At 40.3% G+C, this 24,045-nt stretch overlaps 1 protein-coding gene across 2 annotated transcripts; it reads left to right on the top strand.

Moving 5' to 3' along the window:
• Positions 1–8,122: 8,122 nt before the first annotated feature.
• On the top strand, positions 8,123–23,735 carry LOC102721607 (protein MICRORCHIDIA 6-like). 2 transcript variants are annotated; one of them, XM_040521435.1, is made up of 19 exons: positions 8,123–8,655; positions 8,735–8,809; positions 9,404–9,438; positions 9,534–9,612; positions 9,713–9,802; positions 9,892–9,967; positions 10,420–10,498; positions 10,589–10,723; positions 11,214–11,312; positions 12,240–12,341; positions 12,437–12,586; positions 14,219–14,311; positions 15,718–15,769; positions 15,865–15,976; positions 18,615–18,805; positions 18,910–18,977; positions 19,642–19,718; positions 20,901–20,943; positions 23,047–23,735. In XM_040521435.1, exons 1-19 carry the CDS (start codon positions 8,265–8,267, stop codon positions 23,140–23,142), a joined length of 2,043 nt encoding a protein of 680 aa, XP_040377369.1. In that variant the 5' UTR covers positions 8,123–8,264; the 3' UTR covers positions 23,143–23,735. The 2 variants fall into 2 exon arrangements, with proteins under 2 accessions (XP_040377369.1, XP_015688978.2); XM_015833492.2 differs by having other exon boundaries at positions 8,124–8,655; positions 12,440–12,586.
• Positions 23,736–24,045: the final 310 nt, after the last annotated feature.

Genomic DNA, 24,045 nt, shown 5'->3' with positions numbered 1-24,045 from the left:
TTGCCTAAATGTATCGTAGAATGGAACTAGACCATGCGAACAACTGACATTGTGATTTCTCTCGCTTTCGTTCGGTATTGCTTAGTCACAATGCCAGATGTCTGCACGATTACTAATCGTTGCACCTCATGCTCCTAAGCCAAGTATTGTGCTATCATGCACAAATGTAGTACTGATGAAGACTGATGGATAGCCAACATCATTAATCAAAGATGCCAAATAACATGGTAATAACTTATTAACTTGACAGTGGCATTGGTACCGTTATCATTAGTAAGCCAAACATGATACTCATGCAAACTTATTTCTATATGACAATACATGACTAGATTTTCTTACAGATGGATTAATCACATCAAAACGTCTACATACATCATTTAGTCAATTTGCTACACATGAATATTTACAAATCTCATTGGTAGTAATTGTAATAGGTTCACCTTGCAAATCGAAAAGCTGACAAGAGGAGGCTTGAGTGCAGGCAAAACAAAGGGGAATTGGGACATGAAAGAGCTAAGTATCAACGCTGAGAGGTACAAGTACACGTTATTCAGTTGACCCAATGGTGCTCTCCTCCAAGGGTTGAGCCATTGATGGTAGCCTCACCTCTCCCGCCTCCCTGGGGATTAGGCGTTGGAGGACGAGATGTATGATAATTTAGTTGACGAAGTGGATGGTGCATGCTTTCTTTGCTTATCCCATTAAAGCCTTGAAAGACTTCAATGTGTAATCTAGCCATACCAGCCAGCAAACTGATGTGAGGACGTAGTAGCGAGTAAGACAATAGCATATCTATCGATAGTCAAGGCATGAAGAAGAGATTCAATTTATCCTGCATCCATATGGTGGACGTGGTTACGAATAGGGTCCATCTCTAAACGAACTTGAGTATAGCGTCCACAACTGCACACTAAGCACAACTACTCTCATCCTATATATTTCACTTGCTATCCCAACCTATTTATTAATTATTAATTAAACCATCATTAATTTACATTAAAAAATTGATGAAAAGCTCACATAATTATGACTCGGTTGACCTACCACCACTTTTGCAAAGCCCTCAAGTAATCATGATGTTCTTATTTCCTTCACCCTTCCTCAAGAAAATTCAATATCTAGCATTGGTAACCGGTGGTTTTGCCATAATACCATCGATTGGATGAGTTTCCTTAAAACAACACAGTTAACATGGGGGCAATCAGCTACAATGTCATTTTCTTCCATTTCATATATTGATTAATGTTTTGGGGCATTGTCAGATTTTTTTCGAACAGAACTGCCCTAGGGTCCATTTGTAATGTTCTAAGAACAAGCTATCTCAGTTTCTCTCCTCTTACAACCTCTCACGGAGAGAAAAAGCTAGGGTTAGCTCCATCCCGTTGGCAGTCGCCTCTCCCGCACCCTCCCTGCCCTGCCATTTCCTATGTGCCTCCCCGTCGGCGGTCGCCTCAATCTCTCGCGCCCTCCTCGCATCGCCTCATACTGCGCTCCTTCCCTCCACATCCCGAATCTCTGTTGGCGTTACGTGGCTCCCCCGTCACACTCCACATGCCACCACCTCCGTCGACGCCGCTAGTAGCAGCCGAAGACTAGGGCGTGCCGTCAGGACTGGCCATCACTTCAATCCCTAGCCATTGGCCAACAGATTCTCGCGTCGTCCCCTCCTCAGATGTGAATAATCAGGTGAGTTCATTCTTTTGCCCCACATCGTTCTGATTGTAATTTCTAACATACCATAGCCTAACCGATTTGGTTGATTTGTGTTAGCATTCTAGTTGAAGAATAATGGATGAGCTAGATTAGAGTGAAGTTGGCAGGTATAAAGTTTTCTCCACACTTGCTTGCAGTGTAGATTTTGTAGTGCACAATCCGACCAATGTTTAGAAGAATGTGCACCTAGTTTGGAACAGGAAGTTCTGACTTTGTGCTTTGAACATTTTGAATTTTTACGAGCTCGGGGAGAAGTCTGATTTTAGTTTAGCATGCATATAGTATATCAATGAAACTGCTAGGGGCTATTCTCTTCCCAAGGGAGAGGCGCCACCGAGTATAGACTGGGATAGTCTACGGATCGATGAAAGACATGATGAGGAAGGAAGGTTAGAGATTAATGATGAGGATCAATTGTATAAGGCATTGCGTTTGTTGGTTGAAGATGGAGCTGTCGAGCAAGCCAGCGTGGCGGCGCATGCTAGAACTGAAGATGGTAAAAATGAAGATGTTGTCCATGAGATAAATGTGGACGCTGATATGGATGAGGCATCCATTTCTGTCAACGATGATGTTTTGGGAGAAAGGATCATGGTTTATGATGTTAATAAACCATCTTTGAGGGTTGGCACAATGTATCCGAACATGGTAGCCTTTAGGTTGGCAGTGAGACAATTTGCTATCAATGCAGATTTTGAACTAGATCTGAAGGCAACATATAAGAAATGCTATATAGGAGGATACAAAAGGGCAAAGAATTGTCCCTGGCATGTATATGCCCGTATCTAGAGTGATCAAACAATAGTCGTGGTACTGAATTTTAAACATTCACATTGTGTTTCGCTTGCAATTTGTATAATATGTTTGTAGCTGATGTATGTTGCTTCACTAATTTTGTGCAGGTGTCAGTGTTTAATGGTGATCATACATGCACTTCGAGTGGATGAAGGAAGACTACCACTCCAACTAGTGCTTGAGTGGCTTCCAAGACTGTGAATATACCAGGAAGGATTCAGGTATGGGATCTAAAGAACTACAACTTAAGTTATTGGATGAACATAAAATTCACTATAAATTATGACAATGTCCAAATAGGTAGAAAACTAGCTCAGATTGAGTTACATGGCAAATGGGAGGAGAGCTTTTGGTTGTTGTTTAGGTGGAGGGCTGCAGTTTTGGATATGTATCCTGGTAGTGTGATTGAAATTGATACTAAGAGGTAGACATCAACGTTCATTTCACTAGATTTTTCTATGCCCATAGTCCTTATATTACTGGGTTTTTAACTGGTTGTAGAAACTATATCAGCATAGACTCAACTACACTTAATGGTCACTGAAATGGGTAGTTAGCTTCCGCGACAGCTATAGATGGTCACAACTAGATGTACATGCTAGGTTTTGGTTTCATAGATGTCGAGACAACAGATAAATGGACATGGTTCATGAGTCAGCTGCATAAGGTCATGGGAAATGTATCACTGCTCGCAATTTGTACTGATGAGTGCAAGAGATCGGAAAGTGTTGTGCATACCATTTTTCCTTGGGCTGAACATAGGGAGTGTTTCAACCATCTCATGCAGAATTCGATTAAGAAGTACAGAGGTAGTGTTTGTTTACAAATGTATCCCACTACTATATCATATAAGAAAGAAGTACATGACGATCATATGGAAACTATTAGGTCGAAGTGTCCTGAAGTGGGTATCTAGCTTGACACTTACCATGGATTGAAGTGGTACAAAAGTTCATTCAACTCTGATATCAAATGTGACTATGTCACTAATAATTTGCCAGAGTGTTTCAACAACTGGATTAGGGACATAAAAGATTTGCCTATTTGTGATCTTGCTGATAAATATAGGGATTTGGTTATGAAATTGCGGAACAGGAGGCTGATGATTGTATAGTTCTTAGGGCGGATTCTACTAGTCGTGTTGCATCAATTAAAGGTTAGGACTAGTGGGTTAGGCCACTTGTCAGTTGTGTACCCTGCAAGTGGCAATGCTGAGGTTTGGGACAACAATAGCGGCAATTGTAGGCATGTTGTGAAAAATGGAGAGTTGTACGGCAACTGTGAGGAGTGACAACACATTGGCAAGCCTTGTCAGCACGCTCTAGCCCTTATTACATCTCAGCATGCTAGAGATGTGCATTTGGAGGATTATGTACATGAGTACTACTCTATACGCATGTTCTGGAGTGTATATAACTCAATTATTGAGCCACTCCCTTATAAGTCGCGGTGGCCTAAGGTCGATGTACCCACAACAGTTGCAACACCACTTTCAAAAAGAGACCTAGGAAGGTACAAGAAACTGAGGATTAAATATTGTTTGGAAGGTGATGGCAAGAAGAAGACGCTGAAAAATAAAAACAATGTGACTGAGAGGCTGAAGACTAGAAGGAAAAAGAAGTGCAAGGGATGTGGCGAGTTAGGATAAGGAGAAACTAGTTACAAGTGCAAGCTAAATGGTACCAAAAAGAAAATGCATGGCTTCCTTTACTTATCTTTCCAACATTTGATTTTTATTATTTAGCACACATTTTCATTATGTGATATGTGTTATATGACTTGTAGGAAAAGGAAGGCATGATGGAATACTACCAGGTATGGGCTGGCTCCCACTCCCCAACCGAAGCCATCTACCCCAAGTAGGCCAAGTAGTGTTGAAAAAATCATTCAGCAAAGCTCTGATCTTGTGACACACAGGTGAGATAAATACAAACTAATGAGCACATCCAATTCATAATTACTTTAAACTAATAAGTTGTTGTGGCTATTTTTTCAGGAGACTCGCTATGTTGGTGGAGCAAGGAGAATCAAGTTCTCAACCATTGACCATAGAGACAACTAAGAGGAAGTGACACGACCAAGAAAACCATCATGCTCTTAGCCTATTCCCAAGCGGAATTGTGCAAGGAAATTGACTCTGAAGAAGCCTACCTAATTACAACTAACGTCTTAGGTGTATTTGTTGAGATTTCGTACTCTATGTGGGATCATGCCTATGTCTTACTAGTGCTACTACTTATCAGTTATTGCAGTTATTGTACTAAATCTATGGTTAGCATGTATGCTGTTTGAACTCTATACTGTGTGCAGCTATTGTACTACATGAATAGTCAACACCACTTGTTTTTTGAACTCTGTACTATCTATGTGATCAATTCTATCGATGGATGAACTAGCTAAATTACTACTTCAGTAAATAAATGCAACTAAATTCCTTTATGGTCACCATGCAGTTTGGAGCCTACTATTTTTGTTCGACAATAGCATCTATTCACATAGCATGAAACCTGCAATTTTCGTTGGCAGATTAAGTGAGAGGTTTGAGTAGATACTTGCTGCTTTATTGTGCTGAATATCTACCGGCATATATGACCCATTTGCTTATATGATGAAAGAATTAGCCCATGCAGCAACAAAATTTACAATAACACCACACAAGTCTCATCATGCCAAATACAAACTAAATACAACAATAAAGGGAATAGATAACTGCAATTTTCCACGTAGCTTCCATGTTTTACAACTAGATAAAAAAAGTATTTTCCCATTCTAATCCCCTCACCGAATTAGCTGCGCTAACACACATAGAAAAAAAATCATAGCTACAACCACATGTAACAACACTAATCTCTCAACCAGGCTAACTATTTTTTTTAACTTTGCTTCAATAGCTACCATTTGTTTCATCCTCCTTCCATCTAAACCTTCAGAAGTTTCCTCAGTGCAACCAATTACTTCATGTTTTCCTTTCACCATCTTCACATAATCCTCAATCCACTTGAAGAAAGTGCACTAGTTTGGGACCTGTTTCAGCATTCATCACATCATATTCTTGCGATTACATGTTCTACATTTTGACAAAATGTAACGAAACATGTACTTAAATGTTCCTCATTGTCCTTGCATTTGAAAAAAAACTACCACTATGCTTTCATGATTTGCACTCAACAATTTCACCACCACACTTGGGACAACAGATCAGAGGAAGGTTGCTGGTCTAGACTTCCAGCCGTATGTCTGCTTCCTTGTTACATCGACTTTAGGCGCAACCGTCGGTGGACCACGATGTGACGGCCTTCGCTAAGGGGAGTTCTTGGCCTAATGGACGCAAGGGTGGCGATCAAGCCTCTCGTGCACAGTCGGTGGTGGCCGAGTCTCTTGCGCAAGGTCGAGGCCACAATGCCTCGAGTACGTCGGTGTCGGGGCAATGAAGATGTCCAAAAGTGGCCTAGGGAGCGCGGCAACCGACGTCGGGCACGCGATGGCTAGGGAGATGTGCGCGACATCCCGGTGGTGGGGGGCAACGTCGTTGGACACTATTTCCTCTTCAAGCAAGGAGACTCCCAAGCAACTAGTTAACAAAAACAAGGAAGGAGAGAGGACGTTAGATGGACCCAGGGGCAGTTCCGTCTGAAAAATCTGACAACACCCAAAAACATTAATCAAAATATGAAATGGAAGAAAATGACATTGCAGCTTGTTGCTCCATGTTAACTGCCCATCTAATCAATATTATTCTAGTGAAACCACCAGTTATCCTAGCTAGATATGCAATTTTCTCCCCTCCCTCCCCAACTAGGGGTGAAACGAGCCTTGGCTCGGCTCGTGAAAGCTTGGTCAAGGACAGGCTTGGCTTGACTTGATAAAGAAAACGAGCAAAAAAGACAGCTCAGCTTGTTTCAAAACTCGAGCTAGCTTGGTCAAGGGCGCCAACGACGTGGAGGGCGTCAAGATCGAGCGGCACCAGGGAGGGAGGTCGGAGCCGGCGCAGCCACAATGAAGGGGGAGGCGCCACCGCAGCTGACGGTAACTCCTTACCGCCTAGTCATGCTCACTGTCTCGGTCTCGATGTAACGACAGTGTGGCCGCGTGGGAAGCCAAGAAGGGAAGGAGAGTTGCTGTTGTGCGAGAGCATACTAGGTTAGGGTTTCTCTATTTCTCCTAGGCCAGACAACTTGTTAATGGGTTAGGTCCGTTTTTCCATACCTCGACAAGCCTACCGAGTGACTTGATTTGCAAACGAGCTATGGAGGTAGCTTGGGCTTGGCTCATTTAGTTTTTGAGCCAAGCTTCGCGAGATCTAGCCAAGCCCGAGCTTTTTGTCCACTCCTTTTCCTACAAGGTATCAAACAAGGTATCAAACACGATACCTCGTCGATATCAAATTAAATACTAAAAACAAAATGATTTCGATGAGGTATCAAACATGATACATCATCGGTATTAGATCTGATACTGGAAATGAGATGATTCCGATGAGGTATCAAACACGATACCTCGTTGGTATACTGAAAACAAGATGATTCTGATGAGGTATCAAACATGATACCTCATCAGTATCAGATCTTATACTGGAAATACCGGAACAGAGTGATTTCGATGAGGTATCAAACATGATACCTCATTGATACCTCATTGGTATCAGATCTGATACCGCATACCAGGTGATACAAGTGCAGTAACATCTAATACTCAGTTAGTACAACCCAAAAGCTACTAAATCCTTGTCGTTGTTGTTGTCGTCGTCGCCGCCCCAGCAACCGTCATCGTCGTCATCGCCGCCGCGGCCGTCGACCGATGCTGGCTCCTCTCGGCCGCCACCATCGTCGTCATCGCCGAGTAAGTCCTCCGTTGACTCACCTATGCAAACTCTCTCTCTTTGATTCGCGAGCCAAAGCACCGCCCCACATCTAATCCATACATGCAAGAATGACATTGTATGACGCGAAGGAGTTGTTACGTGGTATTTCTTCTCCATTGAGGCCGCAAGTACCCGAACGGGCCACGGCCAAATCGCGCCGCCGGCTTCGACTACTAGAAGGCCACTGACGCTGCACAAGCCACCGTCATTTGAGCAGCCGCCGGGTTGTATTCCGTTGAAATGGTAGACCATGCTATATTATTTCTATATTAAATAAAAGTAACGATTAAATGTAGATAGAAATCAACATATTAAATAAAACCCGGAGGGAGTATAACATGTACCATACATTATACATATGCATGCATGCAGCCCACCCAAGAAACAAAAAGGGAGTGGGCGAGGAGATTGCTAAGAATCAACACGATGCAACATAGTACAACACCCCAACCAAAAAAAAGCACACCAATTCGACTTCGACCATACTCGCTTTCCGCATCGATCTGTCTATAGCGCGGCGCACGGCGCAGTAGATACGGTTAAAATGGTATATTATTATATTGTATAGTATTTCTATTTCCGTAACCCGCAACACAAAAATTTCAGCCGAAGAGTGAAGACCCATTTTGCCTTTTCTTTTCGGTGTTTCGAGTGGCAACCGAAAAGCGGTAAGCAATTTCCATTTTTTACGGCGCGCTACTCTCTGAGCGGCAAACGGCAGGTAGAGATGAGTGTGCATGGTCGCCAAAACTTCCTGCGATGCGAGTTTCCGTTTTCTCACACGGCGAGAGAGAGAGAGAGAGAGAGAGACTAGAGAGAGAGAGAGAGAGAGACTAGAGAGAGCCCTAATAAAAAACACCGCTCACCCGCCGCCTCCTCCTCGGCGCCGGCGGCGATGCGGTCCGCCGCCGAAGTGATCGATCTCTCCAGCGACGACGACGGCGGCGGTGGGCAGGAGGAGCTCGCCCCCAGCACCAGCGGCGGCGCGCGCCGCGTCGTCCCCGCGTCCCCTCATGACGTCACGCCGAACTCCCTCGTCGATGTGAAGCCCGCCCTGCTGTACCCGCTCCAGCCCCCGGGCGTGGGCGTGGGCGTGGGCGGCGGCGGCGGGGCGCTCGTGCCCGTCAAGGAGGAGCTCCCGTTGCCCCTGCCGGTGCCCCTCCTGGCCGCGCGCGCCTCCTCGTCCCCCGGGGTCCCCGCGCTCCCGCCGCCGCGCCTCTGCCGCCAGTTCTGGAAGTCGGGGGACTACGTCGTCGCCCAGCGCAACCCCGACACCGATGCCCTCGGTAAGCTAAGCTAGCAACTAGGGTTCTCGTTTGACGGTTTGAGGAAGCTGACTGGGAAAGTTGCGATTTGTGTGTGCAGGTGGGCGGAACCGGCTACGGATTAATCCCAAGTTCCTCCATTCGAATGCTACTTCACACAAATGGGCTTTCGGTGGTACGAGATTTTCCAAATCTTTTTAGTGGAAACTAGTCCTTTTTTAGGCAATAAAATTATTTTTTGCACAATTGCACCCAAGTTTCTACTAATTGTATTTCCTTTAGTAAGGAATCATTTAGTTTTGCTGGATCGTATCTCTTGTTTGCCCAATGGCATTAATCAATTTATGCTTGTAAACATGCATTCACTCAAGTCAAGAACACTTTTACTGATGGAAGTACTATCTTCAATATAAACAAATTGAAATTGTGAATGCTTTCATTATTTTTGAGGATTGAAAACATCATTTGCAATTTAAAATGCTGCGACGCCCATCACTACTGTCATGACTGTACCTTTTGAGCTTTGAGTCAGGGAACGTCACTATAACAAATATGTGGTCCGCTATATTCACAACCTTGATAAACACATTTATTCATCGTGTATCTATAGATAAAATATTACCTTTTATGACTTAACTAGTCATGCAGGTATTTGCGGTTCCTTTTTATTATTCCCTTGAAAAAGAATAATGATGTATGCACTTTGCATCACATTATATGGCATTTTTCCGCTGATTTTATGTTTAATATTGGGCTTATCATTTTTCAGCCATTGCCGAGCTTCTTGATAATGCAATAGATGAGGTAATTAACAAGCACATCCCGTTTCAAACTTCTGATGCTAAAAATACATTGATATACGTACTGTATGATTTATTATATTGCACAATCTATATCAGGTTAACACCGGGGCAACATTTGTTCGTGTTGATGAATTTACAAACCCAAGAGATGGGAACCCCTCATTGTTGATTCAAGGTTGGCAGATTCAATTATATAAAATATATGTGACTCCTCTATTTTTATAGAAAATCTTAATTGGATAAGTGAGAATGTCTTATTTTTCCACCTGTGCAAGATGATGGAGGGGGAATGGATCCAGAGGGGTTGAGACGCTGCATGAGCTTTGGATTTTCGGATAAGCAGTCCGATGCTTTCATTGGGCAATGTACAGCCTTGTGTACTTTTTTTTTCAGTTCTTTGTGAAATTGATATCTGGGGCCCTTCTGTTGGATTTAATGTTTTTTGTTGTACCAGATGGAAATGGCTTCAAAACTAGCACAATGAGGCTTGGAGCAGATGTGATTGTTTTTACACAAAACCAAAATAACTGGTATTCATCCTTTTCAAACTCTGGAAGTTTGGCTGTTCATCGTTACACAACAAGCAACGAAGATATTTTGTAATGTAATAAACTCTGAGGATCTATCTTAGAAAGTTCTAACAGCACTGCTCAGGGATAGAAGAGAAGCAAAACCAGACACCACTTGCAACTTATAAGCGTGCAAACCTTATGTAAAAGGAAATAAATGTCCGTGGCTTCGTGCCTTTCGCAACATTTTCATTGTAACTGTGGGTTCTAGAAGAAATTGCTGCCATATGCTGATTTTAACCTTTTTTGTGTTATCTGGAAACAAGTATAAGTGAAACTTAATAAGAGAATTATGCATTTTATATGTTACTTCCGCATGTTGCTGACAAGACAAACACTTAAGCTCATCCGATCCCACTAAACCTTCTGTCAGCCTGTTTATTATGTAAAATTTCTCCACCTTGGTTCTGTAGGGTGCCAACAAGAAGCATTGGTCTTCTTTCATACACATTTTTGATGGAAACTGGTTGTGATGATGTTTTGGTTCCAACGGTAGGTTCATAATATGTTCTGACATTTTATTATAAGTTTTCATAAGTCAATATATGTATTCTCTCTTTTGATGTTCTCTTTCTTGTGCAGGTTGATTATCAGTACGATCCGACAACCGCTTCATATACTCAGATGCTGCGTCATGATCAGAAGCTCTTCTCTTCAAATTTAGCAATCCTCTTAAAATGGTCTCCTTTTGCTAGTGAAGCCGAGTTGCTTAAACAAGTATGTATTATTTTGTTACAAAATGTCATGTACCGATATTTTTATAAATAATGGATGTGTTATGGAAGATATATCAGGCTGAAACAGAGTAGCATGTATATTACAAACAGAGTTGCATACATACTCAATAATATTTTAGCCTCCTAAACGACTTGCAAAATGATTTGGCTAATTGTTGAAACTATTGGAAGTTTAGGTACTATAAAGTATTAAAATGGTTGAAGATCAGTTATTCAGTAAAATGTACATAGACCAGAACTGAAACATGGTATGAGTTTATGCTATGCTGAAAATGATGACTATTACTTTTGGCAAAAGATTTAATTTGATGGAACTGAAATTTAACCAAAGAGTTGTGTTAGTTCATGTGAATGTCTTTTCTCCTTCTAGAGCATGTACTATATATATTTTGGCAGATTGTTTAGAACCAACTTATCGTCTTATTTGAGATATCTTTCAAGATTGTTCAAGTGGTTTTTGCATGATACAGTTCGATGATATCGGAGAGCATGGAACAAAGATAATTGTATTCAACCTCTGGTTCAATGATGATGGGGATATGGAGCTTGATTTCAACTCTGATGAGAAGGTAAGTAATGCTGGCCTATTTTAGGTTTCTATTGGGTACTACCTACCGATGTTGTGCTTATGAGCTTCTATGCTTCACTCTTTGAGAGTTAGACAAGCTGTAATGCACGAATAAATGGCAAGTTCCACTCATCGAGTGTTTCAAGTAGTTCAACACCTATTGAAGTGTCATGAATGGAAGCATTTCTCATGAAGTGGATGTGTTCCTCTCGTTCTGCCAAATCACATGGCACATTTTTGGGCATGTTTAAATTACACCTTCCTCCTTCCAACTTTCATATAGCAGTTCTCCATGTGAGGTTTGAACCAGGAGGCCATATGGATTGGGGAATGTATGATCATTATGGTAGTAGGCAAACCTATTCATAAATCATCTTTTAGCACCATTTGTATTGTAAGAGAGCTATTGATTAACATGACAAGACATAGGCTACGTTCGGTTGTGGGATAAGTAACCGGCGCGAAAAACGTAGTAATAGATTAGTACATGATTAATCAATTACTAATTATAAAAATATAAAAAATAGATTAATATTACTTTTTAAAACAACTTTACTATAGAAAATTTTTGCAAAACACACACTGTTTAGCAGTTTGGGAAGCGTGCACGTGAAAACGAAGGAATCTGGGTTACTTACCCAGCCAAACGAATGCGGCCATAATCAGCTTGATTAACATGGCAGACATAATCATCTCAATCTGAATGGGAAACATGCCATAAACATGGTATGGTGCTTCTATAGAGTTGGCACAGATTTGATACATTGTCATGTTCAATGCTCATTGCATACTACCTACTACAAGTGTTTGTTCATCCTACATGCAACATGTTTCTAGCTGTGTGTTGGGTTCCTTATATGACTAGTTATACCATCATCTGCATGTATTATGTTAAACTGTAATTGATCATTTGCATTCAATATTTTAGGATATCCTCATTACTGGGTCACACAAGAAGGTGAAAACCAATAAGGCAGAGAAGATTGCAACACAGAGCTATGTTTCAACCCGACTCCGTTATTCTCTTAGAGTTAAGCATTGATCCCCATTTACTGGTTTGCTAAAATCGTTTTTATTTATTTTGTTGTGCTGATATTTTTATTTTCGTTTCTGTCTGAATTAAAGCAGGCATACACATCTGTCTTGTATCTTCACATTCCTGATAATTTCAGAATAGTGCTGCGTGGACATGACGTAGAATCACATAATGTAATAAATGATTTAATGTATCCTGAATGCGTGTTGTATAAACCACAAATTGCTGGGCTTGCAGAGGTACGTGCAATTCATATTTGTGAAGCATATTGTTCATTTTCACCTTTTCTGCTCAATGGAATACTACTCAACAAACTCTTTTTTATGAACTCGTTCCATCCATTAACTACTCTCTGGCTGTTCAGGTGTTTATTTAGCTCTATATTGTTGACTGGTTGCTCCTATGAGCATCATAACCTATTTCAGTTGGTGATTTGGTACTATTGAATTCTTATTCGTATCCTTGTTTTATGATACTTGCATTTGGCAACTGACACCACTTATAGAAGTGTCCAACTGCAGGAAAACAAATTGCAAACTAAGGGAACTTTATCTTGATAGAATTGTGGTTTATCTCTCATCACTCATATCCAAAAAGTGCGAAAATACAACATTCTTGTTAGGTGTTGGCTAGGCAGGCTTCTCTTTAGCTTCTGAATACTAGTGTTCATAATCTGTTTTTGCAGATCTCTAGGAAGTGGGAGATATCTCTTGTAGCTACCTTGATTGTGATTATAGTATATTTTAAGAAATGGACATGGTCATGCATCATGGTTCATGAGGGAGTCCCACCATTAGTCCTATTTATGTCTGTTCTAAAAGGGTTGTCATGCATGTCTAGTTTGGCTTGAATGCTCTATGTTGTGCAAGTTTCTTTCCTAACACAATCTTGTTAGCTGCTAGGTAAAACAAGATTATGACTTTTTTGATATTTTTGTACCTGACATGCTACCTCTGGATAAAGCTATAGCATGGATCACCCAAACCCTTAGGCACTTCTATGGTTTTTAATCAACCAAAATGTTTACATGCATGGTTAAGTCATAAAGTCGAGTCGAGGTATGCCTCGAACGACTTGTCGACTTGGTCGACTAATCGACGACTAGTCATCGACTTGTCCACGACTAGTCTGTCAACTTGCTATGCCAAAAATCAGGGATGGACTATATAGACTGTACTACTATTATACTGTTTTTAGTATTTTATATAGTATAAACTATGTCTTCTAATGCACCAAGCAAGACAACAAGTCAACAAGTGATTTGAGAGAAGATGAAGCCAAGGAGATGGAAGAGGATGAGAGCAAGAGGGAAGGAGGAGGTTGGCTGGACCACTGGAGGCGCAGATCTGCAGCCGGCGCTCGTCGCACGCCCATGGCGGCACTCAGTCTCACGCCCCTGCTCTTTCTACTCAATGCCTGGCGGCTGGCTGTGGGAGTGGGGCTAGGGTTTCCTCCTCTCTTTGCTATAGTATCCCCTTTCTTGATGGGCCAGCCAATATATGGCCCAGTACCCACCCAATGTATGGGCTAATAGCCCTGTCACTGCCAAAGTCGCCCGGCTTATTCGATTTGAGCACGATTATTCGTTGAAAGTCGACAGCAAGTTGAAGAAGTCGCATGACTTCTCATTTGGTCGAGTCGTAGGCTTTTGGTCGTGGGGGTTGAATGATTTTACGATTAATCGCCGACTAATCACGATTAATCGCCGACTAATCACGATTAATCGTGCGACTTAACAACCATGTTTACATTTTTTTCCTCTTATTTTACACAATACTCTACTTAGGCTATATCTTCAATGTGCTGGATGTAAAAGTTTGAATTTGCAGAAATTCTTCTATGATTAACTTCCTTGTATCGTTCATATTTAGCTATCTGCAATAACAACCATTGGATTTGTCAAAGGCGCCCCAGACATTGATGTACAAGGCTTTAATGTATACCACAAGAATCGTTTAATAGCGGTGAGGACTTTCTTCTTTGCATGGCACATGATGGATACTGTTTGATTTACTTTTCTTTCATTGCTAGTTCTGCATTTGATAGGATGAATTGAACGAACACAATTAAGCGCCATGTTACAAACAAATTGTTTCCATTAAAAAAAAAGGCTAACTCAAATACATAGATATTGCCTTGCATTCCAGTTATCTCATCACATTGACATGTTGATATTGGCGCTGCAAAAGATAGCTAAGTATATTGTCTCGGTATTAACTTTTGGTATTATTGCCTTACTGATTGAGAAGCACCTATTTTGAGTCAATCTCAATAGATGTCCATTGTTGCAACAAAAACAGAAGCACCTAACAAATGCAACATGATGTCTTATCGCTTGTCATGCTACGAAGTATCTTCTGTTTTTTGCCTGAAAGCTTGTGCATTTCATGGCCACTTAAATGGTAAGTGTAGTCTTAGACCCATCATTGACTTGACAATTACCGCCATCTGGAACAATGGTATTCGTCAGTATATGGAATTTCTTAATCCTGATTTAGCTAAACTCGGCCAAACTTGATCCATCTGATATTGATGATTTCCCTTGAGTTGGTTGATAGCTCTGGGCTGTGTTCTACTGATTACATTTTAAATCAATGGATGCTCATTTTCCTCATTGACCACACCTTTAGTGTATGGTCAGCTATACTGGATTATTCTTGCCCCCTGTCCCAAAATATAGCTACCTAGTATGGTTTTGGGGAAATTAAGGATTGGAGTGAAAGGTCTAAGATGCCCCTTGTTAGTGCATGGAGTTTGATAGGATTGAGAATAGTATGGGTGGGGGTGTGGGTCTCAAGTGCTAGTGGGGTAATAGGGGCCACTAGGGGTAGTATGGAGACTTGGGGAGTAATGGGGTAAAAGCCACCTTTTACATGTCCTAGGTAGCTATATTTTGGGACAAAATTTGAATAAAAGTAGCTATATTTTGGGATGGAAGTAGTAGTTCTTATCACCTATGATTCCACCCTAGTTTTTATGCTCTTTTTTGTGGTCCGTGGAATCATGTTGACTGTCAACATGACAGGGATTTTCATTGAATGTGCTGCTGCTGGCCATTGTTTGGTAGTCAGTACAGATGACATCTCAAAAGCAAGTAAATGTGATGTACTCATTGCCTTGAATTTTTATTTATTCTGACATTGCCCGCCCTCCAATTGTATAATAGTACACTTGTGAGAACTCTTCCAATGCTGTCGCTGGATTATTTTCCAGATATTTGAGAAAAAACAAATTATCTGTCTCGACTTAACTTTGATACGGATTTTCCATAGGCCGCCATTAATTGGATATGATTTTCACAATGGTATTTTCTGGATCAATCTATGTTGCTTCTTTTACTGAGTAAAAGTCACTTCCAAATTTTTGGCAGCCTTTCTGGAAGGTTGCGAATAACTCATATGGCAAAGGCCGCGGAGTTGTGGGTAAGAGATGTTTTCTATCCAAAGCTGGGTGGTCAATGTAATTTATATTAGAAGAATAACGGTGGGTATGCTTTAATTTCTATTGGCATTTTCAGGCATTTTGGAGGCAAACTTTATCAAACCTACCCATGACAAGCAAGATTTTGAGAAGTCGGTCCTTTACCAAAGGCTTGAGAACCGCTTGAAAGAAATGACATATGAATATTGGTAATTTTTTTGTTCTTTTAACTATTTCAACTTTGTCATGTTCTTGATTGTTGGTGTACTTCTCTTTGGGGTTTGATTAGTCGTTCTAAGAAGCTGTGAGAGATGAAACAGCACATGAGCAATGTCAGTGGTGCACAGCACTAGCATGCGATGCCACAACGATGCATGAGGGAATACTGCATAGTGTTACTGCCCTTTGAGTTTTGTTATGTTAGGATTATTTGTAGATGAAAAGTTTGCATGCTTATTGGTTGAGTACATGACCCTCTGAGTCCATGTGAAACTCAGAGTTTGTTTCATCTTATTTCTGTTAGGTCTTATCTCAAATATTTAGTTATGGCAAGCAAGACATAATGAAGTATCCCCTGCCTCTCATGTTCATGTCCCATCTATGTTTCTCTTGAGAAACCTAATCCATGAACACAAGCCATGTTGTCTGGTCTTCTTTGCATGGTAGTTATTTGGATTTGAATCAAAGTCCACGTCATCAATCTTCTATGGCTGTACATACACAGAAACGCAGTTCACAGATGTGCTCACAACTCACAAGCAAGTGTGCACTGTACATGGCATGCTTACAACACACATGCAGGTGCATGATGTCATGAATAAAACCTACAAATGCACACATCTTCATGCTCAATTCATACTGGACATTTGTGACTCAAAATATTAAGGTCTTACCACTTCTGCAGTCACAGAGATATAATTCCATTTCTGAGATGCAATCTCACATTTGACTGCTAACTCAAGATTTTAAATCCTCAACCCACAGCTGCAAAATTGCTTTCTTGTCATACTTAGTCCAGTGGGATTGCTACCATCATATGGTTGCTGAGACATTAACAATTTCATTTGTGGTAAATCTATATACTCCCTCCGTTCCACAATATAAGACTTTCTAGCCTTATTTAGATTTATATGGATGATAATGAATTTAGACACATATACAAACCATTTACATGGACCAATGGATGAATCTAGACAAGTCCAGAAAGCCTTACAATATGGAACGAAGAGAGTAACTTCTATCATTCAAAAATTTATCCCAAAATATAACTAATTATACACCTACATTCTCTTTTCATCCAATCACAAACTTTCACCACTAAAGTTTCCCACCTACTTTCTCTTCTTAACAAATCACAATCTCCTCCCATTTAATTTCACCAACTTCCTTAATACCAGCCTTGCCCTTTCCAAAGGCTGGCTAGTTGCTCTTTTACTTAATTATAGTAGTAATATTTGTTAACGCATACTAACATTTACGTGATAAAGTTGAACTACCCACAACCATTAAAGTAGAGAAAATGTATGCCCAGCAGGGTTTCAGCATATTTGTCCTGCAAGGTGGCAGGACCATGGGTCTGACAGTAAATAATCAGGTAACTAAACTTGGGATCGAGACTGATGGGCACAGCACTATTGTTTTCACCTAACTAGTTACATGCCATGCGTTGCAACGGGGCTATATTTAACAACGAAATAGTTTACTCAAAGCATAAATTTATAACACAAAGGAAAAATAATATGGATAATATGTAACAAAAAATAACATATAAAACATTTCACATCCATAAACAATCATATAATATAAATATATCATTTAATACTATATATAATAGAATTTCTTAGTAAAAAGAAGCAATCGTATGAAGAGGTGGACATGACCCTCTTGATGATTGACGGCACACCACCTGAGAGGGAGCTCCTCCAGATCAGATTGATGGCGACGGCGGCGACACGTTGCCTGCAAGCTATCGTGCAGCTTTGGTAGCCATGGCACCGTGGAACTCCATGCCGCTGCCACAACTCCAAACGGCAACGGTAGACAACAACCCTCATTCGGATCGACAACTACGATATGCCCTTGATATGGGGATTATTTTGTTTTTTTTTTCTTTTTTGTGTCAAAATGGGTTTATTTTAGATGAACACCAGCTGTGCATAGAAGGGTAGGGATGAGAAAGAATCATGTGATCTGCGTTTTTTTTCTTTTTTTCTTTACGTGGGTTTATTTTGGCAGTTGCATTCGTACTTTTTTTTGGATATATGGTATGCGATTTGTTTGTTTGTTCCTTATTTGTTGGGCATTTTCGTTCTTTTTTTAATTATCCTTATTTGTTGGGCATTTTCGTTCTTTTTTTAATTATTTTTCCCCTTTTTTACCATGCACGTGCGTGCATCCGTAGAGGCCTTCCGGTTTTGGTGGGCACTGGGCAGTTGTTTTTTTTTCTTTTTTGCTGTGTGTGGTTATTTTCTTTTTGTGTGTCGTTCTTTTTTTGAGAGTACACGCGCCGTGCGTAGAAAGAGGGGAAGGAGGACGACTCCGTTTTTAAGTAGTAGAGATAGGCAGCTATCTGTCATGTAAAAAAAAATATCCAATAGTCTATTACATCTATTTTTAGCTCCAATATTGAACAAAACCAAAAAATAATTCATTTGCGATGCAACACCCACTAGTTGTTGATATCATCCTCTGGGATTTCTATACAACTTTGTGATAACTACTATGAAATCTCTTAATTTTAATTTATCTATTGGTGTTTGGTGTGTTACTGTTGTGCTGTAGTTCTTTATTTGGAATGGTGATTTTTGTCACTCAGACTTCCATGCTCTTAACTAATTATATTTGTAGGGACCTGCATTGCCATCGTATTGGTTATGACAACAAAAAATTACCTAAAGCATCCCGTGCACTTTATCGTGCCAATCAGATGAATGCTGGCAGTTCCCCGCCAAGTGCTCCACGTCAGCTATTGGCTGCTGATATTCCGACAAGCAGATCTGCTGTCCCTACATTTATGAACCCAGTATTAAGGCAAAAACGTAATAATTTTTATTTGGTGTCAAAAGAGCAAATAATTGATTTTTTTCAGGTCCATTCCTTTAATTATCCATTGTGGTGTCAATGTTTTTCTGACATTTAACAGAAATGGGATTAAAGAGAAATTTTGATGCCCTTGGATCCAAGACAGACAGTGCCGACCAAGATGGAGTTGTAAGTATCAGCTGACAAGCAGTGGAAACTATTAACTGATGATTTATTGAATATCTAAACCTTATTTGGTTAACTATGATTAGATATGAAAACTTTTACCTTACCTGAAAACACTATGTTGTCATATGAGGTGTAAGTCACTCTTAGGGTGTAATCATGCAACTTGCTTAGATAAGTTGAAAAGTAACAACACACATTCCCAAAATAAATTTCAAGTTCAAATCCATTAACATGTGAAAATTATGGTAAATGGTAATAGAAAAGTAAAATGCATCAAACCATTGACATATTTTGTCTGATTAACACTTGAGCTTGAAGTTGAGATTTTAAATAGTACCATAACACTCCATGGACTGTGCCTACGCTTGCCAGCTTTTCTACCATCATAGAAGCAGGTTTTGTTTTAAGATTAAATTTCACAAATTACAAGGTTTTGGGGGCTTGTGTAATGTTAAGCTACAGGTTTTGAACACCCCAAATTCACTAAAAATCTGGTAAGCCAAAGAAGAGAAGAAGAAAAGCAAGGAGATATGGGCCATCCCAACCAAGTGGGAGAAACCTAAAAATCTTTACTAGTTTTTTAATCATACGCAGTGTGCGGGCAGGAATGCCTATAAATTGCTGAATATTGTTACACAACTAATTTTCTGTCCTCTTTTGACAGCCCTCAGATGTTTCTCAACGGAGACGGTTTAACGAATACAGGACTTTGACACTGGAGAATGACAAGTTACGTGGCGAGTAAGTACAATATCCCAAACTTGCACATTTTGTGCTTCCTTTTGCTGTATTGTAATTTTGCCATTCTCTAAGGAACAAGTACTTCATTAAAAGCAATTGAGTTACAGGTCTTTGCCTGCATATGGTTCATCTTGTTATGGATGATATAGTAGTTGAGGAATATGAACCCATGAACCCTTTACCAATAGGAGAAATGGAAAGCTGTCAGAAGTGTTTGGAATCAACTTATCACATTTTGTTAAGTCAGTGCATGATCCTTTCATCCGATGCACACATTCATATGCTAAGTTTGTTCTTTCTTGCATGCTGTTCTTGATTTACATGCAGATATAGGAATTGTTGAGTAGCTTGGGTCTCTGTCTTGAATTCATGCGAGTACATTTCATACATAGGATAGAATCGAGTTTGGTAGTTTAACCGAGCACTTCATGTTGCATGTAATAGCATTGATGGCATAGAAAGTCAATCAAGGTAGCTGCTGTCTGCATGCATTTGTCTGTTAAGTGATTAACTCTGCACTTGTTTAGTTGTTGGCCTGTTTGCATGGGAGTAACAGACAAAATGATATTTTTTTTGTCCATCCCTTGTGGTCCTTCCCTTTTGCATTAGTGCCTGTGTGCAGCGAGCTTTAGAGTCTAGACTCTAGAGTGAGAATGTACTCTTCGGGAGATACAAATAGAGTGAAGAGTTGAGCAACCAACTCCAGCAGGGAGAACAAAAAGACGAGGCTTCATCAAAGTTCAAACTACCTCTTAAAGAAACACTACAAAGTAAAATCTGCTAATGTAACCTGCTTTAGGTGTAAAAAGTCAGTTGATTACCTATTGATTATTTAATAATAGCTTAATTAATGCTTAACAGCTGCACGCTGGAAAAGTCCAGTTGTCTACTACTGTTCTTCTGTGTAATATAAGTTCAAATACTTACTGCTCTCTCCGTTTTGTATTGTAAGACTTTTTTAGCTGTCTATATTCATCTATTAATCAATGTATATTATTTGTATATATGTCTAGATTCATTAGCATCTATATGAATCTAGGTAATGTTAAAAAGTCTTACATTGTGATTTGTGAAGGAGGTACTACTATTTTATTGTTTGGTTTCTGAGACAAAAGTTTCAATAATGACAAAGCTGCGCATCCTGCTTGTATATTATGTTGTTTAACCTGTAATTTTTTTCAGATGCTTACAATACGAGGAGTCCGCAAAACAACTTGCTCTGAAGGTATTATCTTTTATTCAACTAGTGTCTCACCGTTGACTTCACCACATATTAATTAGGAATTAGGATGCATAATTTCTCCCATGATGTTTTATCCGAGCTTCTAAAATATTATTGCTGTGGGGAAGGGAGATTCACGGTGAAAACGTAGGCAGAATTTCTACCATTTTTCTTTCTTTTTCTTCAACACAGGAGAGCTGCGCATCATTATAGGAAAAATTTGCTACTCGAAATCTTTGACTTTGCGGTTTTAGCTGTAGGACACCACACGAAGTGACTTTTTTGGGAGACGACACTATGTAAACATGGAAATTAGTTTGTGGACACCATGCTCAGTAGAATATTCATTTCTGGTTGCATAGGAAAGAGAAACCACATGAAAGTTTGGAAATACCACTGAGCCCACATGTAAAGTCTAAGAAGACTCAAACAAGACAATTAGGGCAAGGTTTAGTCCAAAAGGGCTTGCCAAAATATTCAAAAGGACCATGATCAGCGATATCTACAGTCAAAAGCTACTAAGGCCTTTGGCCCTCGCCATACACCATAATATGGCCTCATCCCTAATGTCCTGCATGATAACATTGCAATTAGGCAATGTCCCCTCAATAGTGACATCCATTCCTATGCTTCCATTACGATCAAGCCACCAACACAACCAAGGAATTGAAACCTTTCCGGTGTTGCTTCTACTTGCTGCAACACTTCTCTGCACCAATTAATGGAGTTGAGTTCATCTGGCCCTGATATTTGCTATTGCAACTTACAATCCCACCAATGACTGTCTTAAGCAAATGCTGCATGTTTTCCTCCTGATCACATAATAAGTGCCAGTGTTCGCCTAAACGGCCGTTTAGTCCGTTTAAACGGCATCTAAACAGTAGACGGAGCAAATCTGTCTCGTTTAGGGCCTAAACACTGATTTAAATGGGGCGACCGTTTAAACGGGTCGAAACCGTTTAAACGGGCAAAACGAAACGGTATTCGGCCCGTTTAAACGGTGGGAGAGAGGACTAAACGCCGACTTGGCGAACCAAAATTTCATGACCAGATCGCGCATCGCGCTAGGCTGGGCAGGAGCCAAAAATTGCACTAGAGGGTGCTAGGGTTTCAACCGCCGCACAGAACACACTTTTTCCCTCTTCTCGCACAGACGACTTTTTTTCTCATCTCGATCTTGTCCTCATGCCCTAACCACGGCCGGCGCGACGCCGCTCCTTTGCTTCTTACCCCATGGCGGGCACGGCTCTGCTCCGCCTTGTCCTCATGGCCTCACGGCTGGCGTGGCGGCGGTGCCCCTTTGCTTCACTCCCCATGGCCAGCACAGCACCGCCCCTTTGCTCCTCACGACCGGCTGCTCTGAAGTCTGAATCCAGGTGTTGCTGCTCCTGCTCCAGTTCCTCTTCACGCCCCCCTGCTCTGTTCAGTTCTTGCTGCTCCAGGTCTGAATCCAGGATATTGTTCTAGATCATGTATTTTTGACATTTTTTGTGCAAAAAGTAGAAAAACCGTTTAAAATGTTTAATCCGTTTAAACGGCGTTTAATCCGTTTAAACGCTAGACAGTGGGTAACCGCCCGACTAGAGTTTACCGTTTAGGCTAACACTATTAAGCGGGCATTGATTGGGATGATCAAGACCTCGACAGTCCAAACGATTGGCTTTCCAACGCCTATTAAGTAACACCAGACCTTATGTTTTTTATAACCTAATCATCTCTTCAGAAAATTAGTGACAACTATTTCCCAATCAGAAATAAGGCATATTGTTATTAAATTGAAAGGCAACACCTTATGGCCCATTATTCATGAAAAAAAGTGCAACCAAACATTCAACGTTTACAGCTTAAAGAAACACAAGAACACCAAAAACCTCCAATACCCACATTGTGACGGTACCTGAACCGCATAACTAAACAAAATCAGTTCACATACAGGTTCTCTTAATTTTAAACCTAAATGCATATCTAAATGCAATCAGAAGCATTATTATTTGACATTTTAGACTATTTGATGCCCCTTGTACATATTTCTTCAATGTTCTCATTATAACTAATTATTGTTGAGAATGACTGATAGAATAAATGAAATGGTCCTCTCTTCTTTAGGAACAAAAACTCCGATCTCAAATTGCTGAGGAAAGAAAGAAATATGACCAATTATTACAAGAGCTCAGGTCGTTAGATGTGAAGACAGAGAAATAGTGGACTGTTTCTTCTTTACTTGGCTAAGGTGCTTCTCGTCTTGCTTCTTGCCTGACTGTTCTTGTGAGGATTGTGATGATTATGGAAGAACTGTTCCTTGGACAAATGACGTCTTCAGCTTACATTTCAATTGGTAGGGATGTACAATTTTGGTTTAGAGCTGAGCTGCCTGAGCATGTACAACTGTTGTAACAATATCTGTATGTACAGCAGTGGTTTCATGATGTTGACCTGCTGATTCCCCATTTTCAGTTAATACACATCTGTTTCGTCTGTCAATTGCAAAAGTGAATGGTAGATTTTGATCTGCCATTTGCGTCATAGTGGGTTGAGCAAACAAAAACATTTATTTTTATGCAGTGTATCACCTATACAACCCCTTTTTAAGGCCAAAGTTTGTCGAGTGGCATGTCATTATTGTGTTCCATAAATCAGAGGCTATCAATGTAGATGCAGTGCATCGTAATTCGTAGATATAGCCGAAAGTGTTCACACAGTTTAACCTGTGTCCTGTAAGTTGTTTTGTTGCTGTGATAATTGGCCCTTTTACAGGCTTCAGTTGCAACCATTGCCAATTTGTGACGTCAACCCTTTTACAGAAGCTGAAAACGCTGCCCAAGTGACCATGTTTGCTGCTTATATGGATTTGTCTGTCTGTCCTTCTATTGACAAGTTGATGTAATCCGTCATGAAAACTGTTTTAACCTCTCGGGTGGATGTTTTCTTATTATTGTATGATATTCAAATAGTCATTAAAAATATAAAAAAATTATAAAGATAGATTAATATGTGATATATCACCACACAAGCATACTATTTATTTTTATTATGGATGGTAAAAGTCATATTTTAACTTACATGTTTGTGTAGTGATATATCACATATTAATATATCTTCATAATT

Source organism: Oryza brachyantha, chromosome 1 (genome assembly GCF_000231095.2).
Source record: "Oryza brachyantha chromosome 1, ObraRS2, whole genome shotgun sequence".
NCBI lineage: Eukaryota > Viridiplantae > Streptophyta > Magnoliopsida > Poales > Poaceae > Oryza > Oryza brachyantha.
This window is presented reverse-complemented; position numbering and strand designations above follow the sequence as displayed.